This window comes from Rhinichthys klamathensis, unplaced genomic scaffold (genome assembly GCF_029890125.1).
Source record: "Rhinichthys klamathensis goyatoka isolate OS25496 unplaced genomic scaffold, OSU_Roscu_1.1 h1tg000053l_1, whole genome shotgun sequence".
In the NCBI taxonomy this organism is placed as follows: Eukaryota; Metazoa; Chordata; class Actinopteri; order Cypriniformes; family Leuciscidae; genus Rhinichthys; species Rhinichthys klamathensis.
This window is the reverse complement of record NW_026606598.1, coordinates 3,984,899-4,010,571: the sequence shown is the minus strand read 5'-3', so window position 1 is coordinate 4,010,571 and position 25,673 is coordinate 3,984,899. Positions and strand designations below refer to the sequence as shown.

Genomic DNA, 25,673 nt, shown 5'->3' with positions numbered 1-25,673 from the left:
CTCCATGTGTATTAAAACTTTATGGGAACACTATTTGCATCTGAAGTGTTACCTATGATCCCTTAAAATGCTGTCTAATTTGGAAAAGAGCTATAAATACAGTATGTACCTCTATACACAATCAGTGTTTTAATGCAAACATGAGAGCAGACTGAGAGAGATCAGGCTGTGTGCAGGAAGACAACTCATTTCATTCACCATTAGCTTCAATCGAAACAAGATGTGACTCAGCGATAACACCATACGGTGGCCGCAACTTTATAAACAGCTGGACATTGCCAACATCACATCCTACACCCCGGAGTAATGGTGGCCATTTTGACGGCATTAACAACAGAACTATCCACATTCATTTGCATCTACTGTATGTTTATGTGTACAGTGGCCCCGAGAGTATTTGTACACTTGCGTCCTGAAAAATGTCTGAATGTCATCGCATTAGAAACCAAAACAGCAAAGCAAGTGGCATTTGTAGAACTTGTGCCAATTTTAAACTACTGAATACTATAAGACTATAATATCTCGTTTTTTTTTTCATTTAAAACTTTAAATTTTACTTTAAAAGTAAGCAAGTGTGTTTGTGCTATTTTTAAATCTTATTGTCACTTGGTTTATGGTTTTGATACGTTTAAGTGTGCTTTAGGTGTCCAAATGATAGGATTTGTTTCTTGCAAACTCAAACAAAGCTTTGCATATTAACAATTATTTCCCAAACAAAGCTTTAATAACAGTTCAATTCATCTTTTTTTCTTTTTCTTTGAAAACAAAAAAACATTTATTTAGTCAACAGAGTTTTAGAACTTTTGAAGAAGCGTCATGGTTACCCTATTGTGGCAATTGACCATTCGCAAAGACCACCCACTTTAGTTACTGTTGCTATGTCTGACAAGCCACGCCGCTCTCACACACACCATGTTCTCACGCAGTGAAAAATACAGCGCGGAGCAGAGAGGACACTGACAACACACTGACAGACAGGACAGACCAGGTTACTTTTGATATGAAACTAAGTCTCAACTTTCAAATTTGTTCATTTTTTAAAAGAAATTTAAACAATAAATTCCATTTTGTGGCTCTTTAATGTGTCTGACAGATCGCTGTAGAGCCTCAGTTAAAGCTTCTCGTGATCCGATCATCTCTTCCTTCTAGTTCATTTATAGCATCAAATAAACATGAATGAACATAAGGAGGAATGTTTTTTTAACAGCGGAAAGACGTCAGTACCCTCCGTTTTTTAAGTTCAAATCCTCCAATGTTAATCTGCTAACTCTCCTGACTGCTTTGTCTGACAAAACTGGCTGATTCGGCGGATTATGATTGGTCAGATCGCCTGTCAATCAAACTCCCTGCAAAGGGTCAATAGAGAGCCTAAGTCCCTACCCTTCCGGTCGACCACCATGGGACCTTATTTCGAAAACATATTGTATGGTAGTCAATGGCGAGAGACAACAAAAATTTTTAATCTCGTTTGAATTGTGCCCTGAATTACACATATGATGTTTGTCAATTTAAAAGATACATTTTAAAGTCAAGAAAGTCGCAGTTTGATGTAAAACTGTTGAGGTATAAGACTGTGAAAATACGTAATTACAAAGACTACAAACCCAAAAGGCGCACATTTTCTCTCAATGAATGAAGCTAACTTTCCTGAAGCTAACTTTACTGAAGCTAACGTCTGTAATTTTTTCTATAGTCTTGCGTTATAATCAAGACTCAAGACTAAATTGCGTCATGCCTGAGTGTTTTGTACCAGACTGCACACATACGAGCAACGGATCTTGCTCGTTGTTTCGCTTCCCGGGAGATGTAGTTCATTGAACGATTTTCACATAAAACTAAATGTTACTCTTCTGTTTCATGACAAACTGCGACTTTCTTGACTTTCATAATTATCTTTTAAATTGACAAACATCATATGTGTAATTCAGGGCACAGTTCAGACGGAATAAAAAGATAAGTTGTCTCTTGCCATGACTACCATACATATTTTTTTCCGAAATAAGGTCCCATGAGCCGGAAGTGGAGGGGAGGGACTTAGGCTCTCTTTTGTTGCCAGTCTAGAGATGGTTACCAGCACACTGGAACATGACATCACAGAAAACAACTGGCATGACATGATACTGCTGCCATGGTTACAGAAAAACAAAACCACAATGTAACAAACTTACAACCTCATGCGCTACTTCATAATACCAAAAAAATGTTTTGTTGTTGTTCTTTTTTTCTTTTTTTTTTATATTCATGAGCATAGTTTTCATATAGAACAGTGCATTGTGAATATGAGCATGTGTACCTGTAATATACTAGTTCCTCTTGAAATGTTCTCCAGGACGCTGGTCTCATAGCTGTTCTGGAGGAATATAGGCCTGTTGTCATTGACGTCCAGCACCTCCACATATACTGTAGCTGTGCCTGTTCTCCGTCCTCCCGCTGGACCATTATCTACAGGAGAACCATCAACAGTCTGGGCAATACGGCTAGGAAATGCTACTCTCAGTACAAATAAAATACAACAAGTTCAAGGTTGACCGATTTCTCTGACATGTCTAGTCATTTAGGATTATTGGATAAGGATTTTTACAAAGACTGAACTAAAGAAGAGCTGGAACTTGAAACAAAGCATACTTAAAATAATAATATTTCATAGATTCTAATTTATATTATATCCATTCTAATTAAAAAAAAAATTAGAATCTATGAAATATTATTATTTTAAGCATGCTTTGTTTCAAGTTCCAGCTCTTCTTTAGTTCAGTCTTTGTAAAAATCCTTATCCAATAATCCTAAATGACTAGACATCTTCTCTTCTCTTCTATAATTTATATTATATCCATTCTAATTCCCCTCCTTGAACTGCCACCTTAACGTGGTGGAGGGGTTTGAGTACCCGAATGACCCTAGGAGCTATGTTGTCTGGGGCTATATGCCCCTGGTAGGGTCTCCCAAGGCAAACAGGTCCTAGGCGACGGGTCAGACTAAGAGCGGTTCAAAAACCCCTTATGATGCACAATAAAACAAGGACTGTGACGTCGCCCGGTATGGCGCAGCCGGGGCCCCACCCTGGAGCCAGGCCCGGGGTTGGGGCTCGTATGCGAGCGCCTGGTGGCCGGGCCTCTCCCCACGGGGTCCGGCCGGGCTCAGCCCGAAGGAGCGACGTGGGACCGCCTTCCAGTGGGCTCACCACCTGCAGGAAGAGCCGTAAGGGGCCGGTGCAGAGAGGATCGGGCGGCAGTCGAAGGCGGGGGCCTCGACGACCCGATCCCTGGACACGGAAACTAGCCTTAGGGACGTGGAACATCACCTCGCTGGTGGGGAAGGAGCCTGAGATCGTGCGTGAGGTTGAGAGGTTCCGACTAGAGATAGTCGGGATCACCTCTACGCATGGCTTGGGCTCTGGAACCACACTCCTTGAGAGAGGATGGACTCTTCACCACTCTGGAGTTGCCCATGGTGAGAGGCGACGGGCTGGTGTGGGTTTGCTTATAGCCCCCCAGCTCAGCCGCCATGTGCTGGAGTTTACCCCGGTGAACGAGAGGGTCGTTTCCCTGCGCCTACGGGTCGGGGATAGGTCTCTCACTGTCGTGTGTGCCTACGGGCCGAACGGCAGTGCAGAGTACCCGGCCTTCTTGGGGTCTCTGGGAGGAGTGCTGGAAAGTGCTCCGACGGGGGACTCCGTCGTTCTACTGGGGGACTTCAACGCTCACGTGGGCAGCGACAGTGACACCTGGAGGGGGGTGATTGGGAGGAACGGCCCCCCCGACCTGAACCCGAGCGGTGTTCAGTTATTGGACTTCTGTGCTAGTTACAGTTTGTCCATAACGAACACCATGTTCAAGCATAAGGGTGTCCATCAGTGCACGTGGCACCAGGACACCCTAGGTCGTAGGTCGATGATCGACTTTGTGGTCGTTTCATCTGACCAGCGGCCGTATGTCTTGGACACTCGGGTGAAGAGAGGGGCGGAGCTGTCAACTGATCACCACCTGGTGGTGATTTGGATCCGATGGCGGGGGAGGAAGCTGGACAGACACGGCAGACCCAAGCGTACTGTAAGGGTTTGCTGGGAACGTTTGGCCGAATCTCCTGTCAGAGAGATCTTCAACTCCCACCTCCGGCAGAGCCACGACCGGATCCCGAGGGAGGCTGGAGATATTGAGTCTGAGTGGACCATGTTCTCCGCCTCCATTGTCGAAGCGGCGGCTCGGAGCTGTGGCCGTAAGGTCTCCGGTGCCTGTCGAGGCGGCAATCCCCGAACCCGGTGGTGGACACCGGAAGTAAAGGATGCCGTCAAGCTGAAGAAGGAGTCCTATCGGGCCTGGTTGGCTTGTGGGACTCCTGAGGCAGCTGACAGGTACCGGCAGGCCAAGCGGACTGCAGCCCGGGTGGTTGTGGAGGCAAAAACTCGGGCCTGGGAGGAGTTCGGTGAGGCCATGGAGAAGGACTATCGGCTGGCCTCGAAGAGATTCTGGCAAACTGTCCGGCGCCTCAGGAGAGGGAAACAGTGCCCTACCAACGCTGTTTACAGTGGAGGTGGGCAGCTGTTGACCTCAACTGGGGATGTCGTCGGACGGTGGAAGGAATACTTCGAGGATCTCCTCAATCCCGCCGTCACGTCTTCTATTGAGGAAGCAGAGGCTGGGGGCTCAGAGGTGGACTCGTCCATCACCCTAGCTGAGGTCACCGAGGTAGTCAAGAAACTCCTCGGTGGCAAGGCACCGGGGGTGGATGAGATCCGCCCTGAGTACCTCAAGTCTCTGGATGTTGTGGGGCTGTCTTGGCTGACACGCCTCTGCAGCATCGCGTGGCGGTCGGGGACAGTGCCTCTGGGATGGCAGACCGGGGTGGTGGTCCCTCTTTTTAAGAAGGGGGACCGGAGGGTGTGTTCCAACTACAGGGGGATCACACTTCTCAGCCTCCCTGGGAAAGTCTATGCCAGGGTACTGGAGAGGAGAATACGGCCGATAGTGGAACCTCGGATTCAGGAGGAACAGTGCGGTTTTCGTCCAGGCCGTGGAACACTGGACCAGCTCTATACCCTCTACAGGGTGCTGGAGGGTTCATGGGAGTTTGCCCAACCAGTCCACATGTGCTTTGTGGATTTGGAGAAGGCATTCGACTGTGTCCCCCGAGGCGGCCTGTGGAGGGTGCTCCGGGAGTATGGGGTCCCGGGTCCTTTGCTAAGGGCTGTCCGGTCCCTGTATGACCGAAGCAGGAGCTTGGTTCGCATTGCCGGTAGTAAGTCAGACTTCTTCCCGGTGCATGTTGGACTCCGGCAGGGCTGCCCTTTGTCGCCGGTTCTGTTCATAATTTTTATGGACAGAATTTCTAGGCGCAGCCAGGGGCCGGAGGGTGTCAGGTTGGGGGACCACGCGATTTCGTCTCTGCTCTTTGCGGATGATGTTGTCGTGTTGGCCCCCTCACACCAGGACCTTCAGCGTGCACTGGGACGGTTTGCAGCCGAGTGTGAAGCGGCTGGGATGAGAATCAGCGCCTCCAAATCCGAGGCCATGGTCCTCAGTCGGAAAAGGGCGGCTTGCTCACTTCAGGTTGGTGGAGAGATCCTTCCTCAAGTGGAGGAGTTTAAGTATCTTGGGGTTTTGTTCACGAGTGAGGGAAGGATGGAACGGGAGATTGACAGACGGATCGGTGCAGCTTCTGCAGTAATGCGGTCGATGTACCGGTCTGTTGTGGTGAAGAAAGAGCTGAGCCGTAAGGCAAAGCTCTCGATTTACCGGTCAATCTACGTTCCTACTCTCACCTATGGTCATGAGCTTTGGGTCATGACCGAAAGGACAAGATCCCGGATACAGGCGGCCGAAATGAGCTTTCTCCGCAGGGTGGCTGGGCGATCCCTTAGAGATAGGGTGAGAAGCTCGGTCACTCGGGAGGAGCTCAGAGTAGAGCCGCTGCTCCTCCACACCGAGAGGGGTCAGCTGAGGTGGCTCGGGCATCTGTTTCGGATGCCTCCTGGACGCCTTCCCGGGGAGGTGTTCCGGGTACGTCCCACTGGGAGGAGACCCCGGGGAAGACCTAGGACACGCTGGAGAGACTATGTCTCCCGGCTGGCCTGGGAACGCCTCGGTGTCCCCCCGGAAGAGCTGGAGGAAGTGTCCAGGGAGAGGGAAGTCTGGGCATCTCTGCTTAGACTGCTGCCCCCGCGACCCGGCCCCGGATAAGCGGAAGAAGATGGATGGATGGATGGATCCATTCTAATTTGCATTATAGCTAATAGTTCCAGGTTTTCCATGACCATGGGAACACTGATAGGAACATAAAAATGCACAATAAAGCCCTTGACTAATGAAGGACCAATAAAGCCTTGATGACTAATATCTTCACTGGTGTTGCATGGTAATACTAGTCATTTTTAAATAACCAATAGTTGTGCCAAGCAACAGCAACATGACTGTGCTAAAAAAAAAAAAAGACCCATGAAAGACAAACCTAGACAGTTTTTGCCTACCACATTTACTTGTATTGGTGTAAAATGTGTTGCAAAATATATATATATATATATATGAAATATTAATATACAAAATAAATAAAATATATACATAATATTAAATAATATATATATAAAGATATATAATTGCGATATATTGCAATTCTGACTTTATAACTATCAATGATATATATATAATTATTATTATTCTGAAAATTTTTATTTGATGTTATTGCAAGTTATAAAGTCAGAATTGTGTATGTATGCATGTATGTATGTATGTATATATATATATATATATTCTTGTATGCAAAATGACTTGCAAGAGTGTTTTTACTTATCAGATAAGTACAATGATGAACTTCTCAGTATTGAAAAAAGTGGACAGCGTATTTTCATAGAAGCTAATCAAACTGGTATTAGAACAGCTGGCATATTTCTGAAAGCTGCACAGCTCAAACAGGAAACCACAACACTTCTTTCAATTCAATGTCATTCGCACAGGAAACTGCAAAAGATCATACCACATATGCATGCAGACATGCATAACCAGTTGTTTTAACACCTATATGAAACTCACCAATCGCTTCAATCACCAGCCTGTACGAGCCCTGAGTCTCCCGATCCAGACCCACCACGGTCCGTACCACACCGGTCCGGAAGCCCACGCTAAACTTTCCATCTTGGTTCCCTCCTATTGGGACACATAAACACAGGCTGAGAAATCACAAATCACGGCTCTGTCCCAAACCCTAGTGTGCTGCCTTCAAAGATGGAACATCGTAATTGACTGATTTTGAATGGGCTACCTGTGTTGTCACACTAATGCACAATTGATTTCAATGGAGTTTGAGATTAGCATGTTGTTACATATTGGTACATATTTGACATTGTTGCAGCACCTCTCTGTCAGTAACACTTTGTTCAGTTCCTGTCTCTATGAAGCCACTCCTTCCGAAAAGCACAATGTGCTCTGATTGGACGGCTGGACCAGTGTGTTGTGATTGGTCAACCGCTTCGAGTGTGTTTAGGAAATTTCACACCACTTACCATAACCGCGAGTTTTAACACACTACTAACGCAACTCAACTAGGCACCGCCCCTTTATTTTGTGTATGCCTTGGGCGGGAATTATTTAAATTAGGAATATTGTGGCGTGTTTGTTCCCAGAATAAAACTGAAGACTACAATGGATGTGTTTCAGGGAGTTCAGAAACTTTGTATCTTTGCAGACCTTTTTCATGCTCAACCAGCAACATTACAAACTAAAGAAAGTTATCACTTTTCACAATTGAATGAGCTTCATCTGTCTTCTTGTAACTGAGCACAATGCTGAGCTCAATACGTTGGCCTAGGGTATATTTAGTAGGGCTGGGGTAAACGATTATTAATTAAACGATTAGTCTGTCGATTATTTTATCGATTAGTCGACTAATCTAACGACTAATTGAACGATTCTTTTTTGTAACATGGAAATTGCAGGAGTGCACATTCAATGCACAACAATTTTGATCTGGTTCTTACAGAGTATCTACACTGTAAAATGTTTGGTAGGCTACTCAAATGAGCCCTATCACACTTGGATGTGGTGCTCATTTTAATGTTTTCAGTGCTCATAAAAAACATCCGGACTGATTTTTCGGTTTTGTTGACGGGGGTGGGGTTTACATGCGCTTCATAAGGCACACACGCACATTTGCACACACACGCGCAAGGTCTCTCGCTCTCTCCCTCTCTGCGTGCGCTACACGGTTTGGAGCTCGCGAGCTCTAGATTCCGGGAGATTTTAACTAATTTGCGGTCATCAGGGAGCCGCTATCACTATGCGGGAGACTTGGGATGTCAACTCCATTTGACAAAGAGCGCAAATAACGACACCTTTACGTTTGGGACTAAATTTGAAGTATTCCCATACCTTCGATGATTTAGTGCGAGCTGGGGTTTTTTAGGACTTTTTCTTTTGTTGGGACTTTTGCATGGCTTTGTTGTGAATTCTGTGAAGAGGTTGCTGTTTCGTCCTCGATTCTGCAATGTTTCGGTCTCCCACGTGTGTGTGGCGAGCTGTACCGCCGGGAACGGTGCAAAAAAATAAATACATAAATAAATAAAGAAGCGTCGACAAAAAAATATGACGTCGACGAAATTTTGACGTCGAAGCGCCGACGTCATCGACGCGCCGCTACAGGCCTAATATTTAGAGACTAGAATGCTGTGTTGTTAAGGCTATGATGCCTTAAAATGCAGCCTTAGCCTTAGATTCACATTTGCTGAAAGCGAGTCACTGTGGGTCACAGCAGACCCAGCCAAAATCCCACAGTGTTGCTCCATCAGCACAAACTCATTCACACCCTCTGATCTGTGACCTTCTGCACTCTGACCTGTGATAAAATAGCTGAGCTCTGCGTTAAGACCCGCGTCATTGTCTGTGCAGTTCAGTCTGACCAGCACATAATCACGGGGCACGCTCTCATCCAACGATACGTTATAAACGCTGGGAAAGAAGGTTGGCGTCTCATCATTCATGTCCAAAACTGCACAGAAAGAGACACACACACACACACAATAACATCATTCAGCATTTGCTTTTGAACACGAGGTATTGACAGCCGGACAGTGATTGGTCCTCCTGCTCTGTACCTGTGATAGTGAGAGTGCTCGTGGATGTTCGTGGAAACTGGCCTGCGTCATACGCAATAATTCTCAGATAATACTGGCCAATCTGCTCGCGGTCCAGCACTGCCGTGGAAACCAGAATTCCTGTGGTGATGTTGAGCCTGAAGTCCAGCCGCGGCATCCCCATCTGAAGCGCCATGGTAACCGCGCCATTGTCACCTTCATCAGGGTCCTGCACCTGCACCTGAGGGAGGAAACCAGCAGGGGGCAGACGAGCACAGGACAGTTTTATTACAAGAACTTCATTAGACCTCAACATTGAATCAAAGATGACCATGTTAGCAACATGTTCAATTATGTTAGTGCAAAAAACATGCTAATTCATGTTAAAGGGATACTCCACTTTTTTTGGAAATAGGCTCATTTTACAACTCCCCCAGACAACTCAACTTAATTGTTGAGTTTTACCGTTTTTGAATCCAGATTCAGCCGATCTCCGGTTCTGGCGGTACCACTTTTAGCATAGCTTAGCATACATCATTGAAGTGGACAAGACCATTAGCATTTCTAAAATAAAAATGACCTAAGTGTTTCGATATTTTTCCTATTTAAAACTTGACTCTTCTGTAGTTACATCGTGGACTAAGACCGACGGAAAATGTAAAGTTGTGATTTTCTAGGCTGATATGGCTAGGAATTATACTCTCATTCCTGCGTAATAATCAAGAAACTTTACTGCCGTACCATGAGTGCAGCAGGCGTAATGATATGACGCAGCGCCTGAAAATAGGCTACCTTCCGTCAACACTGAACTATTTTCAGGCGCTGCGTCATATCATTACGCCTGCTGCTCTCATGGTACGGCAGTAAAGTTTCTTGATTATTACGCAGGAATGAGAGTATAATTCCTAGCCATATCAGCCTAGAAAATCACAACTTTACATTTTCCGTCGGTCTTAGTGCACGATGTAACTACAGAAGAGTCAAGTTTTAAATAGGAAAAATATCGAAACTCTTTGGTCATTTTTTTTTTTAGAAATGCTAATGGTCTTGTCCACTTCAATGATGTATGCTAAGCTATGCTAAAAGTGGTGCCGCCAGAACCGGAGATCGGCTGAATGGATTTAAAAACGGTAAAACTCAAAAGTTTAACTCTGGGGGAGTTGTAAAATGAGCCTATTTCCAAAAAAAGTGGAGTATCCCTTTAACAATGTGTTAAAACATGCCAGCAACATGGTAATTTATGATAGCAAAGTGCAAACACATGCTGGCAACATGATAATTCATGTTAAAAATGAGCCAAAACATACTAACAGCATGCTAATTCATGTGTTAGCAATGTGTTAAAAACATACTAGCAACATGCTAAAACATGTTAACAATGTGTTAAAACATACCAGCAACATGTTAAAACAATCTAGCAATGCGCTAAAACATGTTAACAATGTGTTAAAACATACCAGCAACATGTTAAAACAATCTAGCAATGTGCTAAAACATGCTAGAAACATTTAGTGTTTTGGTAATTCATGCTAGTAACATGCCAAAAATGCTCAGAACATGTTGATTCATGCTAGCAATGTATTAAAACATGTCAGCAAAATGTAAAATAACGCTGGACACATGCTAAGACATGCTAACAACAACATGATAAATCATGCTAGGAAGCTCATTTTCACACGATTTTGCTGAATACATTTTTGTTATTTTTGGACCAAAATGTATTTTCGATGCTTCAAACAATTCTAACTAACCCACTGATGTCACATGGACTACTTTGATGATGTCTTTATTTCCTTTCTGGACAAGGACAGTATACCGTGTATAGATTTTCAATGGAGGAACAGAAAGCTCTCGGACTAAATCTAAAATATCTGAAACTGTGTTCCGAAGATGAACGGAGGTCTTACGGGCTTGGAACGACATGAGGGTGAGTCATTAATGACATCATTTTCATTTTTGGGTGAACTAACCCTTTAAGGCAGGGGTCTCAAACTCGCGGCCCGCGGGCCGGGTGATATTTTGTGGCCCCCTACTTGACATTAAAGTTTAATGTTAGTGCGGCCCGTCGTTGCGTGTGCCGCGTTTTTTAAAAATATATTTTTTTTTTTATCCCTTATGGGCTACCATAGATAGTCTCGTGACAGTTTACGGTGGGTTTGTTGTCAAAAGTTGTCATAGACAACCGCGAAGTACAAACATACTGCGCCTGGAAACAATGAGCGCGTCGCTTCAATTATGAGCACGCTTGCCGCGCACCTACATTTGAAATAACGAACTTGAGCGCGCAAAATATGTGAGCGCGATATGTGAACGGGAGCGACGTGTTGGAGAGAGACCCTGCTCTAAAACAATGTGAGAATAATCATTTTGAGCTTGTAATATGTGTCCAACAGGTTGATAAGAAGGTTTGCTTTGATTTGTGCAGTATTTGCCTGAGACACTATACATGTGTAGAAAGAATTCAATAAGACGGGCAGACATGACTGCAAATATTTGTATTTCAAAAGCAATAATTGTTTTTCTAAGTATAATAAAAGGAAATGTGCCTTCCAAAAAAAACATTCAATATCATTAATGTGTTGTATAAAGAAAATAAAAAGGACATAAGCAAATATAAATATCACAAATATGTGTTATAGACAAAGAAAGTTTGTAAAATGAACTTCAACTGTCAGAAGGACAGCTCATGAAGAACCAATCATGTACAGAAAGGAATGTTCAAATTCAGAGGAACAGTTCAGAAGAAACGTTAATAATAAATATTGAGAAGATTGGATCAGTTGTGCTCCTTTTTTGGAATACTTGAATACTATTTTTTGTGGAATACTTGATGCGGCCCAGCCTGACCCCGACTCTAACTCCAGCGGCCCCCAGTTAAGTTGAGTTTGAGACCCCTGCTTTAAGGCTTTGTCAAGCCAACATAAAAGTTTTTCCCAACGAACTTTACTTTCTAGTTATTGCCCATGTTAAAAACAGTTGTGCTACTTAATTTTTTTGTGGATACCATGATGCATTTTTCCAGGCAATTTCCCAACGTAGTTATCAAAATATCAAATCTGCTCATTTTCATACAGTGAAAATGCCTGGTGATTACTGTCTGTCAAATTGCAATTATTGCTTGGTTTATTTTAAAAATATATTTCAAATGAGGATATAAACCCGCCGGGCCAGCATACTAAAATGAAATGATTGTTGAATATTTAATCAGTGAACTTTCAGTCCCTGTGGATCAACCAAATGCTAACCCTGAAGACAGACGATCCAATAGGAAGCCCCTCTGGTACTTCAGCAACAAATGGGAGGTTGAGAAAGGCAGGATCGTTGTCATTGAGGTCCAGGAGGTTCACATACACCGTAGCGCTGGCTGAAGAGCGCAGTGGAGGTGTCCCACCTGAGGAGGGCAGCACAACAAAGAGAATACTCACATATGGCATAACTTATCTGAGTTTTCTGTAGTCATTAGATCCACTGAGGGGGAAGGAATTCTTTCAAGAAATATCAGTTGATATTGTCAAACACAACTAATAGAGGGAGAAAGACAAACTGTGAGAAGGCAGACAAAACAAAGGATGTGTTTGGAAAGGAGTAACACCTTACTAAGTGAATACTGCACGGTATACACGTATGGCGGCAAATCAATGCCAATAATAACCGAGCGCACAACTGATGCTGGGGCGCGCGGTAAATGACTTCCGCAAGAGGATAACAGATCTACATGCGAGGAAACGGGAACTCGCGAGCTCATTCAAAAAACACGCGCCCGCATGACATCTCCTCTGCACGCTCATTCCCCACGCTCTCGCGCTCCATCTGCTCTCGCCTGCTGCTTTTGCTCGCTCGAACAGTTTTATTTTTGGCAGTCGAGGGGCGGGACTTACTGTTTTAATAACCTCAAATGTCATTGGTTACTTCCCCTTTTCCGGAAATCAGTAATTCACTTGACTTGAGACATGAGACATCACTTAATTTGTTTTATTTATTGTGGTTTATTAATGTGTAATGTGATTTAATGCATTGTTAATATAGAATAGATTCTTCCCAGATACTTTATTAACAGGAAGTCTTACTAGTGATTGCATTGTGTTGTTAAGAGATATTTACAGACTGTAATGACGCATATCCATGGTTATTAGTATTGCAAATGTACCCACATTTTTATACATTTTTACGTAATATAAGTGGTTCATTATGTTTTCTATTAAATGTAAATGGGGTTCTGGCTTCTCAAGTTAAGATACAGTACACAGCATGAATTATAGCTTATAAATGCCTTTTCAGAATTTGCTACAGAATACAGAGGAACAAAATTAAACCTAGCAAATTATTAAACCCAGCTTAAACCCAGCAAATTAGATATTAAAATATTATATAGTGATCTTAATCATCTAACTTTTAAAGATCTGTTATCCTCTCGCGGAAGTCATTTACCGCGCGCGCCAGCATCAGTTGTGCGCTCGGTTATTATTGGCATTGATTTGCCGCCATATACACGGCATACTATTTTTAAGTGAAATAGAATTAGCCAATGATCAACATGAATACAAACTTTGACATATAATATTGTGGTTCTAAAATACAGCACATGGATATCTTGGAATTAATGAATCTTGGAAAAAATAAAATAATTTTTTTAATCTGATTTCATTCAGTTTGTGAAAGGTCAAGTTTTTGAAAGAAGTCTCTTACGCTCAATTAAATCTCTTATGCATTTGACTAAACATACAGAAAAAAACTATTTAAATATATTTTAAAATGTAATTTATTCCTGTGATGACAGAGCTGAATTTTTAGCATCATTACTCCAGTCTTAATGTATCACATTTTATTTTTCAGGATTATATGATGAATAGAAAGTTCAAAAGAACAGCATTTATTTGAAATACAAATCTTTTTGTAGCATTATAAATGTATTCACTGCCACTTTTGTTAAATGTAATGCATGAATAATTCTTAAAGTATTAACTTTAGAACTGTAGTGTGTACAAAGTTTACATACTGTGCACAACATACAAACTTTATACTGGAGATATGCGAAGACTGGTGTGTTAGCATGATTTAAAGACACCGAAGGTTGGCGACTGTAAAACTAGCTTTATTGTGGCCTCAGCGAGAGAGAGAGAGGCATTATGGGACAGCTGAGAGTTGCTTACGGTCGATAGCAGAGACAATGATGGTCCTCATAAGCTGTGCGGACCGGGCGTTTTGACTCTCTCTGTCCAGCACAGCTCCACTGGTGCGGATCTTCCCAGTGTTGCGGTTGATGGTGTAGAAGGGGTTCTCTGGATTTATGGAATAAACCACCGTCCCATTATCACCATAATCAGGGTCCACCGCTAATATCTGCAAAGAGAAAAAGAAAAATGAGTCACAAAACAGAGTTCCAAGGTGCAGAAATTAAATCACACCAATCCTCTCCCCACAGAATGGCATGATGGGAGATTTATGCATGGGGCATAACTGTATAAAAGCCTGGCTGTTATTTTTTCTAAAAGAGCCAATCAATTATTCACAGTGCTGGTGTGGAAAGCACTGAAAATCACTTAATTGGTCATTAGAGAACAAAGGTTCTGTAAGTCTTTAATTATTAAAACAGGAAGGACCAGACGACTGTGTTCTTCATTGATTCGAGGGAGTTTAAACGGGTGATGAATGGCAAGGGTCTAATGTAAACTTTATCTAATTGAATTGAACTCTGAGGGATTTAATTTTACACACATTTATTCGGGCATGTTTACAGACCAATTTAAAGTTGATGTGTGTGATTTTGCGATGTTAAAATATGTTCTCCTGCAGTCATTTGTATGCCTTGCAGAAAGTCTCATTGCTTTCTTCATATGAAAGAATACAGGGAAGAGAGAATAATAAATAACCATCATATATCACATATCATAAAAGTAGGTCATGTGATCTGTGTTCATAGTCTTCTGAGGTCACATGATAGCTTTGTGTGAAAAACAGGTTGAAAATTAAACTGTTATTCAGTGAAAATCATCTATGTTGTAAACACTATATTGTTCAAAAGAGTTTTTTTTTATCACGATCCCACAAAAATATTAAGCAGCACAACTGTTTTCAACATGATATGATAATAAGAAATGTCTTTTGAGCAGCAAATCAGCATATTAGAATGATTTCTGAAGGATCATGTGACACTGAAGACTGGAGTAATGATGCTGACAATTCAGCTTTGACATCACAGGAATAAATTACTTTTTAAAATATACTGAAATAGAAAACAGTTCATTTAAATTATACAAATATTTCACAATATTCATGTTTTTACTGTATTTTGGATCAAATAAATGCAGCCTTGGTGAGCATAAGAGACTTCCTTCAAAAACCCCAAACATTACTGTATGCTGCACGGAAAAGAATAGCTTGGGTATTCTGTAAATCATCAGATAAAAGAAGTCTGAATTGACATGATAGTGAGTAAATGATCTATATAATATACTGTGTGTATATATACTATATACTGATTAGATCACACAATACCACTGTTTTGACTGGTAAATAGACTGATTGTGGAAGTCTTGACCAGTGGAAGTCAAAAGCTTTAAAACATTTAGTTTTTACATCCACTGTTCTGTGATTAAAATTATCCATCCATTTCTTCCTTTGTTCTGTTTCATCTCTCTCTCTCCTGCACAGTGTCCAGCAGGGTAATCAAGTATGCACTTGACTCTGGGCTACATTTTAATTAGTCATCGGAACCTCCTAATGAAGTTCAGTACTGGCTTGTTAATTAAAGGACAATCAGTGGCATATTTATCCAAAGACAGAGCCACTATAAAACGTTTACAAGCTGAGTTTAAGGTCTCTAAAGGACTGACCACATTTAACTTGAACACCCACATCTCAAATTCAATAGTTTTTTCCAATATACTGTAAAACAGTATCAGATCGCTTTTTCCTCAGATGCCACGTCCACAGATATCGCCCACAGTTTAGATTTATACTGCATGCAAAATGTACAAGATCTGGCTGAAATTTTTTTAACGTGGCATTGTTGTTGGTGGCAGACGGGCTGGTCTGAGTTTTTTTTAGAAACTGCTAAACTACTGGGATTTTCACGCACAACCATCTCTAGGGTTTACAGAGAATGGTCCGAAAAAGAGAAGATATCCAGTGAGCGGCAGTTCGTGGGTGAAAATGCCTGGTTGATGCCAGAGGTCAGAGGAGAAAAGCCAGACTGGTTTCAGCTGATAGAAAGGCAACAGTAACTCAAATATACACTCGTTACAACCGAGGTCTGCAGAAGAGCATCTCTGAACGCTCAACACATCAAACCTTGATACAGAAGCAGAAAACACACCTGTGCCACTCCTGTCAGCTAAGAACAGCAAACTGAAGCCACAGTTCACACAGGCTCACCAAAATTTGACAATAGAAGATTGTGAAAACGTAAATCTCAATCCATCAGAGCACCATTGGGATGTGCTGGAACGGGAGATTCGCCATCATGAATGTGCAGCCTCAAACTGTGTGATGGTATCATGTCAATATGGACCAAAATCTCTGAGTAATGTTTCCAGAACCTTGCTGAATCCATGCCAGAAATATTTAAGGCAGTTTTGAAAGCAAAAGTGGGTCCAACCCAGTACTAGCAAGGAGTACCTAATAAAGTGGCTGACTGGATGGTGATTGAAAGTAGGCGATTCTCGCCCAAAATATTCTGTAATCTGGATGAGTATTTCAAGTGTTTTTTTTTTACAATTCATGGATGCCTCAATGTCTTACAACTCCCCATGGAGAAGTCAAAGGCGACACTTCTATGACAACAGCCAAAGGTCTGGCTTATTGAGACTGTGAAGTTTAGTGGCAGATAAATCTGAAATCATTGATACAACAGTAATGTTAATAAAGTGTGCAACAAACTAATAGTTCACTTAAATAATGACACAGCAGTCAACACCAAAAAATAGCAGAAATTGTGTCTAGTGGTCAGAATTTCAGTCCAACCAAAAGTAAAAATGTAATATACACTCACCTAAAGGATTATTAGGAACACCATACTAATACTGTGTTTGACCCCCTTTCGCCTTCAGAACTGCCTTAATTCTACGTGGCATTGATTCAACAAGGTGCTGAAAGCATTCTTTAGAAATGTTGGCCCATATTGATAGGATAGCATCTTGCAGTTGATGGAGATTTGTGGGATGCACATCCAGGGCACGAAGCTCCCGTTCCACCACTTCACAAAGATGCTCTATTGGGTTGAGATCTGGTGACTGTGGGGGCCATTTTAGTACAGTGAACTCATTGTCATGTTCAAGAAACCAATTTGAAATGATTCGAGCTTTGTGACATGGTGCATTATCCTACTGGAAGTCAGAGGATGGGTACATGGTGGCCATAAAGGGATGGACATGGTCAGAAACAATGCTCAGGTAGGCCGTGGCATTTAAACGATGCCCAATTGGCACTAAGGGGCCTAAAGTGTGCCAAGAAAACATCCCCCACACCATTACACCACCAGCACCAGCCTGCACAGTGGTAACAATGCATGATGGATCCATGTTCTCATTCTGTTTACGCCAAATTCTGACTCTACCATCTGAATGTCTCAACAGAAATCGAGACTCATCAGACCAGGCAACATTTTTCCAGTCTTCAACTGTCCAATTTTGGTGAGCTCTTGCAAATTTTAGCCTCTTTTTCCTATTTGTAGTGGAAATGAGTGGTACCCGGTGGGGTCTTCTGCTGTTGTAGCCCATCCGCCTCAAGGTTGTGCGTGTTGTGGCTTCACAAATGCTTTGCTGCATACCTCGGTTGTAATGAGTGGTTATTTCAGTCAAAGTTGCTCTTCTATCAGCTTGAATCAGTCGGCCCATTCTCCTCTGACCTCTAGCATCAACAAGGCATTTTCGCCCACTGGACTGCCACATACTGGATGTTTTTCCCTTTTCACACCATTCTTTGTAAACCCTAGAAATGGTTGTGTGTGAAAATCCCAGTAGCTGAGCAGATTGTGAAATACTCAGACCGGCCCGTCTGGCACCAACAACCATGCCACGCTCAAAATTGCTTAAATCACCTTTCTTTCCCATTCTGACATTCAGTTTGGAGTTCAGGAGATTGTCTTGACCAGGACCACACCCCTAAATGCATTGAAGCAACTGCCATGTGATTGGTTGATTAGATAATTGCATTAATGAGAAATTGAACAGGTGTTCCTAATAATCCTTTAGGTGAGTGTATATAGCTGTGCTTTTTGGATATTTGATTTACTAATTGCCTCAAACAAAAACCTTAAACATCTTTAAAACGATCTGATGCCATGAAACTAGTAAACTTTGGCAAATCCAACTGACTTGTTCTTCATTTGTACAGTCTTAGGGAAAAAGGTTCTATGTAGAAGCCTAGGGTTCTTGACTCGATTTTAAATACAAAACCTTTGACAAAGAGGTTCTATATAAGGAGAAATGTCTTAAATGAATGCATAATACTTTCATGTTTAACAGATTATTTCAATTTCTTCTAGTCATAAAGTACGTTTATGAGCTGTTTGATTCAAGGTTCGCTGAAAGAACCCTTTCTTCAAAGAGTGGAGGTTCCAGAGCCAGACATAACAACACTAATCCAACGGGACGAGTAAGTCATGAAAACAGTTCTGTTTGGTGCCACGAGTGGCACATAAATCACACACTTCACCTTTAAATGTGCTCATTGTAGCAGTCTGGGAACCTGGTAAACAAGATGTTGTTTCCTGGTGGACTGATAACCTTATGAACCATGACTTGTGGAAATACATTAAAGCTAGTTCATAATATTGGAGTTTTAGATGTTGGAAACCTCTAACTAACTTATGAATGGTCCCTGGGAGTGCCTTCTGAGACTGAAAGTAGAGATGGCATGACTGACATTAACATATGAACTAATTTATTCATTCACCAAAGGAGGAAAACCCCCTCAAGATGGGACTTTCACATACTTCAAGCAATAGAATAATAGGAGCATATAGGAGCTCCATTAAATGTTCCAAGGACACCGAGGTGAGAGCCCACTTTGAATTCAGCCGCAAAACTCCAGCCGATCAAAGGCTGGGACAGAGGGGTTTTCTCCAGACGGAGAGGAGATGGAAACTTGCTCCTCTGGGTACTGGGGGGATTTGACTCAGAGAGAAACTATAAGATATTATTAGTCATAAAATCAATAGCACTAACCATGTTTACCTGCTGACATTAGGATCTAACCTCTGCTTTAAACAGGCACAGTTTCTATATCTTGTCATTTCATCTAATCAATACAGATGGTGGGATATGATGGGATTGTAGCCTTTTTGGTGTCTAACCAGACCACGTCTGTCTACTTCCTAAAGGGGAACTATACGCACCATTAAAAAAATAAAATAAGTAGTCTTTTGAAACCACATGATCACTTTGTGTGAGACACAGACTGAAATTTGAGCCATTATTCAGACAAAGCAGTCAAAAACTATTTCTGTGGAAATATTGCTTTAAAAATAAAAGGTCTGGACAGTTTGAGGTTGAAAGGTCAGTTCAGAGGTTAAAGGTCAAATCAGTGCACTCACAGTAATGACGTCGGTATCGATGGGACTCATCTCCACAACATTTGCTTGATACGGCTCATCTCGCCACATGGGGGTGTTATCATTTATGTCCAGTATAGTGATGTTCACCTGCAGAGAAATATATGCATGCTTTAAAACACTTTAAAATAACTATAATGCATGCCTTCAAGTGACTTTGCATTTAAAGTAAGGTGGAAACAGCTATACGAAAATAGACACCCATTTAGTTATTAAGAATAGACACAATAAACAACTCTTCTGTCAAGTAACATAAAGTAGTTTTATACATAGGTGATGCTGTCTGAGGTAGACCAAAGAGTCATCAGTTACCGTAGCGATGCCGATTTTCTGTTGTGGCCCCACCCCACCATCCACGGCTCTTATGATCAGAATATACTCAGACTTCATCTCTCGATCCAGAAGAGCTGTAGTGGTGATCTCTCCTACACACACACACACGTTGGGTTTCCATGTTTTAAGGGGACTTTTCATAGACATAATGATTTTTATACTGTACAAACTGTATATTCTATCCCCTTACCCTAACACTACCCCCAAGCCAGCACAGAAAACTTTTTGCATTTTTACATTTTCAAAAAACATAACTTAGTATGATTTATAAGCCGTTTTCCTCATGGGAACCAAAAAAGGTTAAAAGGTTAAAGGGCAGGTGTGAACGTGTGTGACGTTGCCCACCTGAACGCGTGTTGAGTCTGAACTGTGAGCTGCCCTGCAGGGAATAGATGAGAGAGGCCTGACCAAATTCTCGAGAGGCGTCCAGATCAGTGGCATTCACAAACAACACCGTAGCTCCTGACAGAGAGAGAGAGAGAGAGAGAGAGAGAGAGAGAGAGAGAGAGAGAGAGAGAGAGAGAGAGAGAGAGAGAGAGAGAGAGAGAGAGAGAGAAAACATGAGTCAAAAGAGAAAAGAGGAAGTAAACAAACCATCAGATAATGATTGCGTGAGACAGACAGCTGAACGAAGAGAAAAACACATAACATGAAGTGATAGACAGGCAAAGTGTAAGGGATGGTCTTCAGACAGAAAGTGGTTAATGTGTGCATTGGGTGGAGACAGGGTTATGGATTTCAGGTTTATCAGATTTTAGTGGAGTGTGTTCAGTACCCTTGACACACACACACACACACACAAACGCAGAGCAAATGTAATTTCCCTTTGATGATTGGAGGCGAGTCTATTGTGTGGAATAAAGGCATTTAGTGAATAAATGCATGAGAATTGTGAACATCTCTGTCTCTTTTCCCCCTGCACACAACCTACTTGCTAAATTAAAACACAATCATTTAAAAAAGAAAAAAAATGATAATAAAATGAATTATTAGAGACAAGGAGTTTTGTAATGTGTCCAAAATGATGCAGCACAGAAAAAAAATGGAAGCTGAATAGACTAGATTTGTATTTCCATTGCTTGTCATGCAGACTGTTTCTGTCTGGTGTGCATGAGAATCAACATATAACACTAATATAAACATAATAGTGAGAGATTTAAAAAAATCACAAGTTTAACAGGTTTAGTCCAAACCTCTAACTAGATTTTTTCTGTGTAATATTTGAACTCTTTGGTTCTGATTTTGGGTGGTCAGAGCTGAAACAAATCTACCATAAGCCTGTGTGTCATGGAAAACAGCACTTCTTCACACAAAACATTATATTAGCGTTGAACAGAACTAGTGCACAGCTGGCTGAACGTTGTAAATCATCACTGACAGGAATCTAGTTATGTTGTCATGAGGTTTTGAGCACTGTACATGTACTACATGTTGATACATTCTTCCATTTTTTGATAATATAATTGTTAATGCACCTGCAACGATATTCTCCGGTATGTTGACGATATAAGACGGGAGGCTGAACTCGGGTGGGTTGTCATTCTGGTCCTGCAGAGGGAAGGAGGGAGGAAATCAGTGTTTTAGGTATCTGAAAAGTCTTTGAATATTAACTCATTAATTTTCCACAGTGAAAAATGCTTTGGTTGTAATTAAATGTATTGATGGAGTGCTTTTAGGGTTTAATGGAAACTCACAGGCTGTGGCAATGGGAAATTATTCAATATCAGACACATACACTGTTTTACCACTTCAATTCAGCTCAACAAAGTAACACACACACACACACACACACACACACACACAGGCATGGATGTGTCAAACCCCTGCTGTTTTTCAGATGAAATGTGTCTAATCAGAATTATAATAAAAGAGCAGAGAAATGTCAGAGAGAAATGATCTGTGGATTAACCGTCCTAGTCAATGAACCTAAGAGGAAACCAATTAATTCAGAACGAACACAGAACTGTGTCTGTTTGTGTGAGAGGAACTTAAATCTGAAATGACGGTTCTGTAATCTTCGTTTTCACTAGATTCTAGGATAAAGGTAAAGTATTATTCTGGGTTACCGGTACTAGTTAAGCTCAATCGCAGCACTTGTGGCGTAACAATAATTTTCCTTTTTCTATTAAAAGATAAAAATTCTGGATTAATGTCACTCTGGCTCTGTTTACGCCTGGTATTAAGATGTATTTTGGTTAATCGGGACGATGCTAAATACAGGTGTAAACGGGGTCTGAAACGTTGTGAGCTTGTCCACTTTCAACCACTTCCAGAGGTAGTCGAAAACATATTCGACCGGATTGCTTTCGTGGTGTAGACGCTCATGTGGTCGAATGTGTTCGAACAGCTGCAAAAGACCGTCTACTCTCTACCAAAAGCGCACGGGCAAGATGGGATTTAAACTTTGTCGGCTGGAGACCCAAGTTTGGTTTGAAGACGAAAAACATACCAAGCACAATGTTCTCTCACCATTCCTGATTTCTAACACACACTCACAGCGTTCGGCAGGTCTTGCGTCTGTCAGAGCAGAAAATAAAGCTGATGCTCTCCGTGTGTTTTTCCATCGTCAATGGGCACGTTCATATATTAATTGCGCAAGCTTATTTTGTCCATTAGATTGAACGATTTGAAAAAAAGAAAACAAAAACATTTACCCCCCATAGACCCTCCCCTCGAAGAAATCAGGACAGAAGTTGTTAAATGGACAAAAGAGACGGATTAAAACGGCAGGTGTAAACAGGGCCTTTGAGTAGAAGTGATTGAGGATGGGCAATAAACAAGTCGAAGTTATTTTTTGTGGCTTAACTTTGAACCCGGCGTATTCCTTTAAATTAAAAGACGGTTCTACTGCAACACAACAAATTAAAGAGTTCATCTGTCCTGCTGTAATGTTTGTAACACACTACTGTTGAAAAGTTTGGGGTCAGTAAGATTTCTAAAGATTTCATAAAAGTAGTCTCTAATGCTCTCCAAGGCTGTAACTATTTGATGAAAAATGAAGTAAAAGCAGTAATGTTGTGAAATATTATTGCTATTTAAAATAATTGTTCATTTTAATCTATTTTAAAATGTAATTTATTCCTGTGATGGCAAAACTGAATTGTCAGCATCATTACTCCAGTCTTCAGTGTCACATGAAATCATTAATATGCTGATTTTGTGCTCAAGAAAGATGTATTAATACAGCGGTTCTCAAAGTGTGGGGCGCGCCCCACTGGTGGGGAATAGAGACGTGACAGGTGGGGCGCGCCAAACGGGAGGAAATTTTCCTTTTTATGCCTTCATATCTTTATCCAGACATCCCAAATGACCCGGAAGTTCCGGGAGTCTCCCGCATATTGATAGCGGCTCCTTGACGCCCGCAAATGAGATCCAATCTCCCAGAATCTGGAGCAAGACCGCGCACTAGAGTAGAGAGTGACTGCGCACTATTAATGCAGCGCGTGTGAGAGCAAACCGTCCTTATAGCTGTGTCTTGCCGCTTATTAGACCGATCACCCCCGGGGGCGACAACAAGTAACAGGAATTCCCCACCCCCAAAATAATGATTGACGTGACGTCGGCATATTAATTGTAGCGGAACAAACTTTTGCGCCCATAGATATGTAGCCTATGTTTCGCGCCGACGGGTAGCCAGGCGCGCTGGAAGCTGTTTCATGCGTAAGTGGGGGCTGAGGGCTGGGTTGGAAAATATGTGACGTCATTATGTTGTGGCTTACGACAAGACATGAAATTTCTCTGAACATTGAACATGATTTGAGAGTGGCAGTATTAAGCCTGCAACCCTGCTTTGAGAAATTGTGCAATGCAAAACAGGCTCATTGCAGTCACTAATGCAGGGATAAATAGACCTGTCTTGCCAAATGGATTTCTCTTCTTTTCTTTTTTTAACAGATTGCAAAGTGGCACTTTTATTTCTTTTCTATTTTTGAGGCACTTTTATTTTCTCTATTTTTGAATTTCATGCAAGTTATGACACAGATGCACTTTATTTTCTTTATTTTTGAACTTGCTGTTATTTGATGTAGATAGTTAGTTTGTATTTAGATACAACTTGTTACTATACTGATACTACTTGTTACTTCAATAAATTGGAACATTTTAAGCTTGTTGCGTATTTCATTAGCATTGTGTCGGGGCGATGGGGGCAGTGGGGCTTGAAAATTCCCCCTTGTCCAAAGTGGGGAATGACCGAAAAAGTTTGAGAACCACTGTATTAATACCAGTTGATTTGTGGAAACCGTGATACATTTTGTTTTCAGGATTCTTTGATAAATAGAAACTTCGAAAGAACAGAATTATTTGAATGGAAATCTTTTGTAACCATCTATATATAATGTTTGTAACCACCATTATATACAGCATATATATATATATATAAAAAAAAAAATCTTACTGACCCCAACCTTTTAAACAGTAATGTAACTGACAATCATCCCAACAGGATTGCCCTGTTTCATGGTGTAGATATTTTGGACATTCTCTGCTCACTAAGGCAGGTGTAGTGCTCACTAAGGCAGGTGTAGTGCTCACTAAGGCAGGTGTAGAGCTCACTAAGGCAGGTGTAGAGCTCACTAAGGCAGGTGTAGAGCTCACTAAGGCAGGTGTAGTGCTCACTAAGGCAGGTGTAGTGCTCACTAAGGCAGGTGTAGAGCTCACTAAGGCAGGTGTAGACCTCACTAAGGCAGGTGTAGAGCTCACTAAGGCAGGTGTAGTGCTCACTAAGGCAGGTGTAGAGCTCACTAAGGCAGGTGTAGAGCTCACTAAGGCAGGTGTAGTGCTCACTAAGGCAGGTGTAGAGCTCACTAAGCCAGGTGTAGTGCTCACTAAGGCAGGTGTAGAGCTCACTAAGGCAGGTGTAGTGCTCACTAAGGCAGGTGTAGTGCTCACTAAGGCAGGTGTAGAGCTCACTAAGGCAGGTGTAGTGCTCACTAAGGCAGGTGTAGAGCTCACTAAGGCAGGTGTAGTGCTCACTAAGGCAGGTGTAGAGCTCACTAAGGCAGGTGTAGTGCTCACTAAGCCAGGTGTAGTGCTCACTAAGGCAGGTGTAGTGCTCACTAAGGCAGGTGTAAAGCTCACTAAGGCAGGTGTAGTGCTCACTAAGGCAGGTGTAGTGCTCACTAAGGCAGGTGTAGTGCTCACTAAGCCAGGTGTAGTGCTCACTAAGGCAGGTGTAGTGCTCACTAAGGCAGGTGTAGAGCTCACTAAGGCAGGTGTAGTGCTCACTAAGGCAGGTGTAGTGCTCACTAAGGCAGGTGTAGAGCTCACTAAGGCAGGTGTAGAGCTCACTAAGGCAGGTGTAGTGCTCACTAAGGCAGGTGTAGTGCTCACTAAGGCAGGTGTAGAGCTCACTAAGGCAGGTGTAGTGCTCACTAAGGCAGGTGTAGTGCTCACTAAGGCAGGTGTAGTGCTCACTAAGCCAGGTGTAGTGCTCACTAAGCCAGGTGTAGTGCTCACTAAGGCAGGTGTAGTGCTCACTAAGGCAGGTGTAGAGCTCACTAAGGCAGGTGTAGTGCTCACTAAGGCAGGTGTAGTGCTCACTAAGGCAGGTGTAGTGCTCACTAAGCCAGGTGTAGTGCTCACTAAGGCAGGTGTAGTGCTCACTAAGGCAGGTGTAGAGCTCACTAAGGCAGGTGTAGTGCTCACTAAGGCAGGTGTAGTGCTCACTAAGCCAGGTGTAGTGCTCACTAAGCCAGGTGTAGTGCTCACTAAGGCAGGTGTAGTGCTCAC

General features: G+C 42.2%; 1 protein-coding gene across 3 annotated transcripts in view; it reads right to left on the bottom strand.

Moving 5' to 3' along the window:
- Nucleotides 1-25,673, bottom strand: part of cdh23 (cadherin-related 23) — a 310,447-nt gene that overhangs the window by 46,696 nt on the left and 238,078 nt on the right. For all 3 annotated transcript variants that reach the window (XM_056248248.1, XM_056248246.1, XM_056248247.1), the window contains exons 18-27: nucleotides 21,419-21,491; nucleotides 20,289-20,405; nucleotides 19,923-20,035; nucleotides 19,593-19,700; nucleotides 14,209-14,398; nucleotides 12,304-12,449; nucleotides 9,080-9,299; nucleotides 8,821-8,973; nucleotides 7,023-7,136; nucleotides 2,294-2,442 (exon numbers count right to left, since the gene is read on the bottom strand). In XM_056248248.1, the coding sequence (XP_056104223.1) occupies nucleotides 2,294-2,442; nucleotides 7,023-7,136; nucleotides 8,821-8,973; nucleotides 9,080-9,299; nucleotides 12,304-12,449; nucleotides 14,209-14,398; nucleotides 19,593-19,700; nucleotides 19,923-20,035; nucleotides 20,289-20,405; nucleotides 21,419-21,491 (1,383 nt within the window). The remainder of the gene's footprint in view (nucleotides 1-2,293; nucleotides 2,443-7,022; nucleotides 7,137-8,820; nucleotides 8,974-9,079; nucleotides 9,300-12,303; nucleotides 12,450-14,208; nucleotides 14,399-19,592; nucleotides 19,701-19,922; nucleotides 20,036-20,288; nucleotides 20,406-21,418; nucleotides 21,492-25,673) is intronic.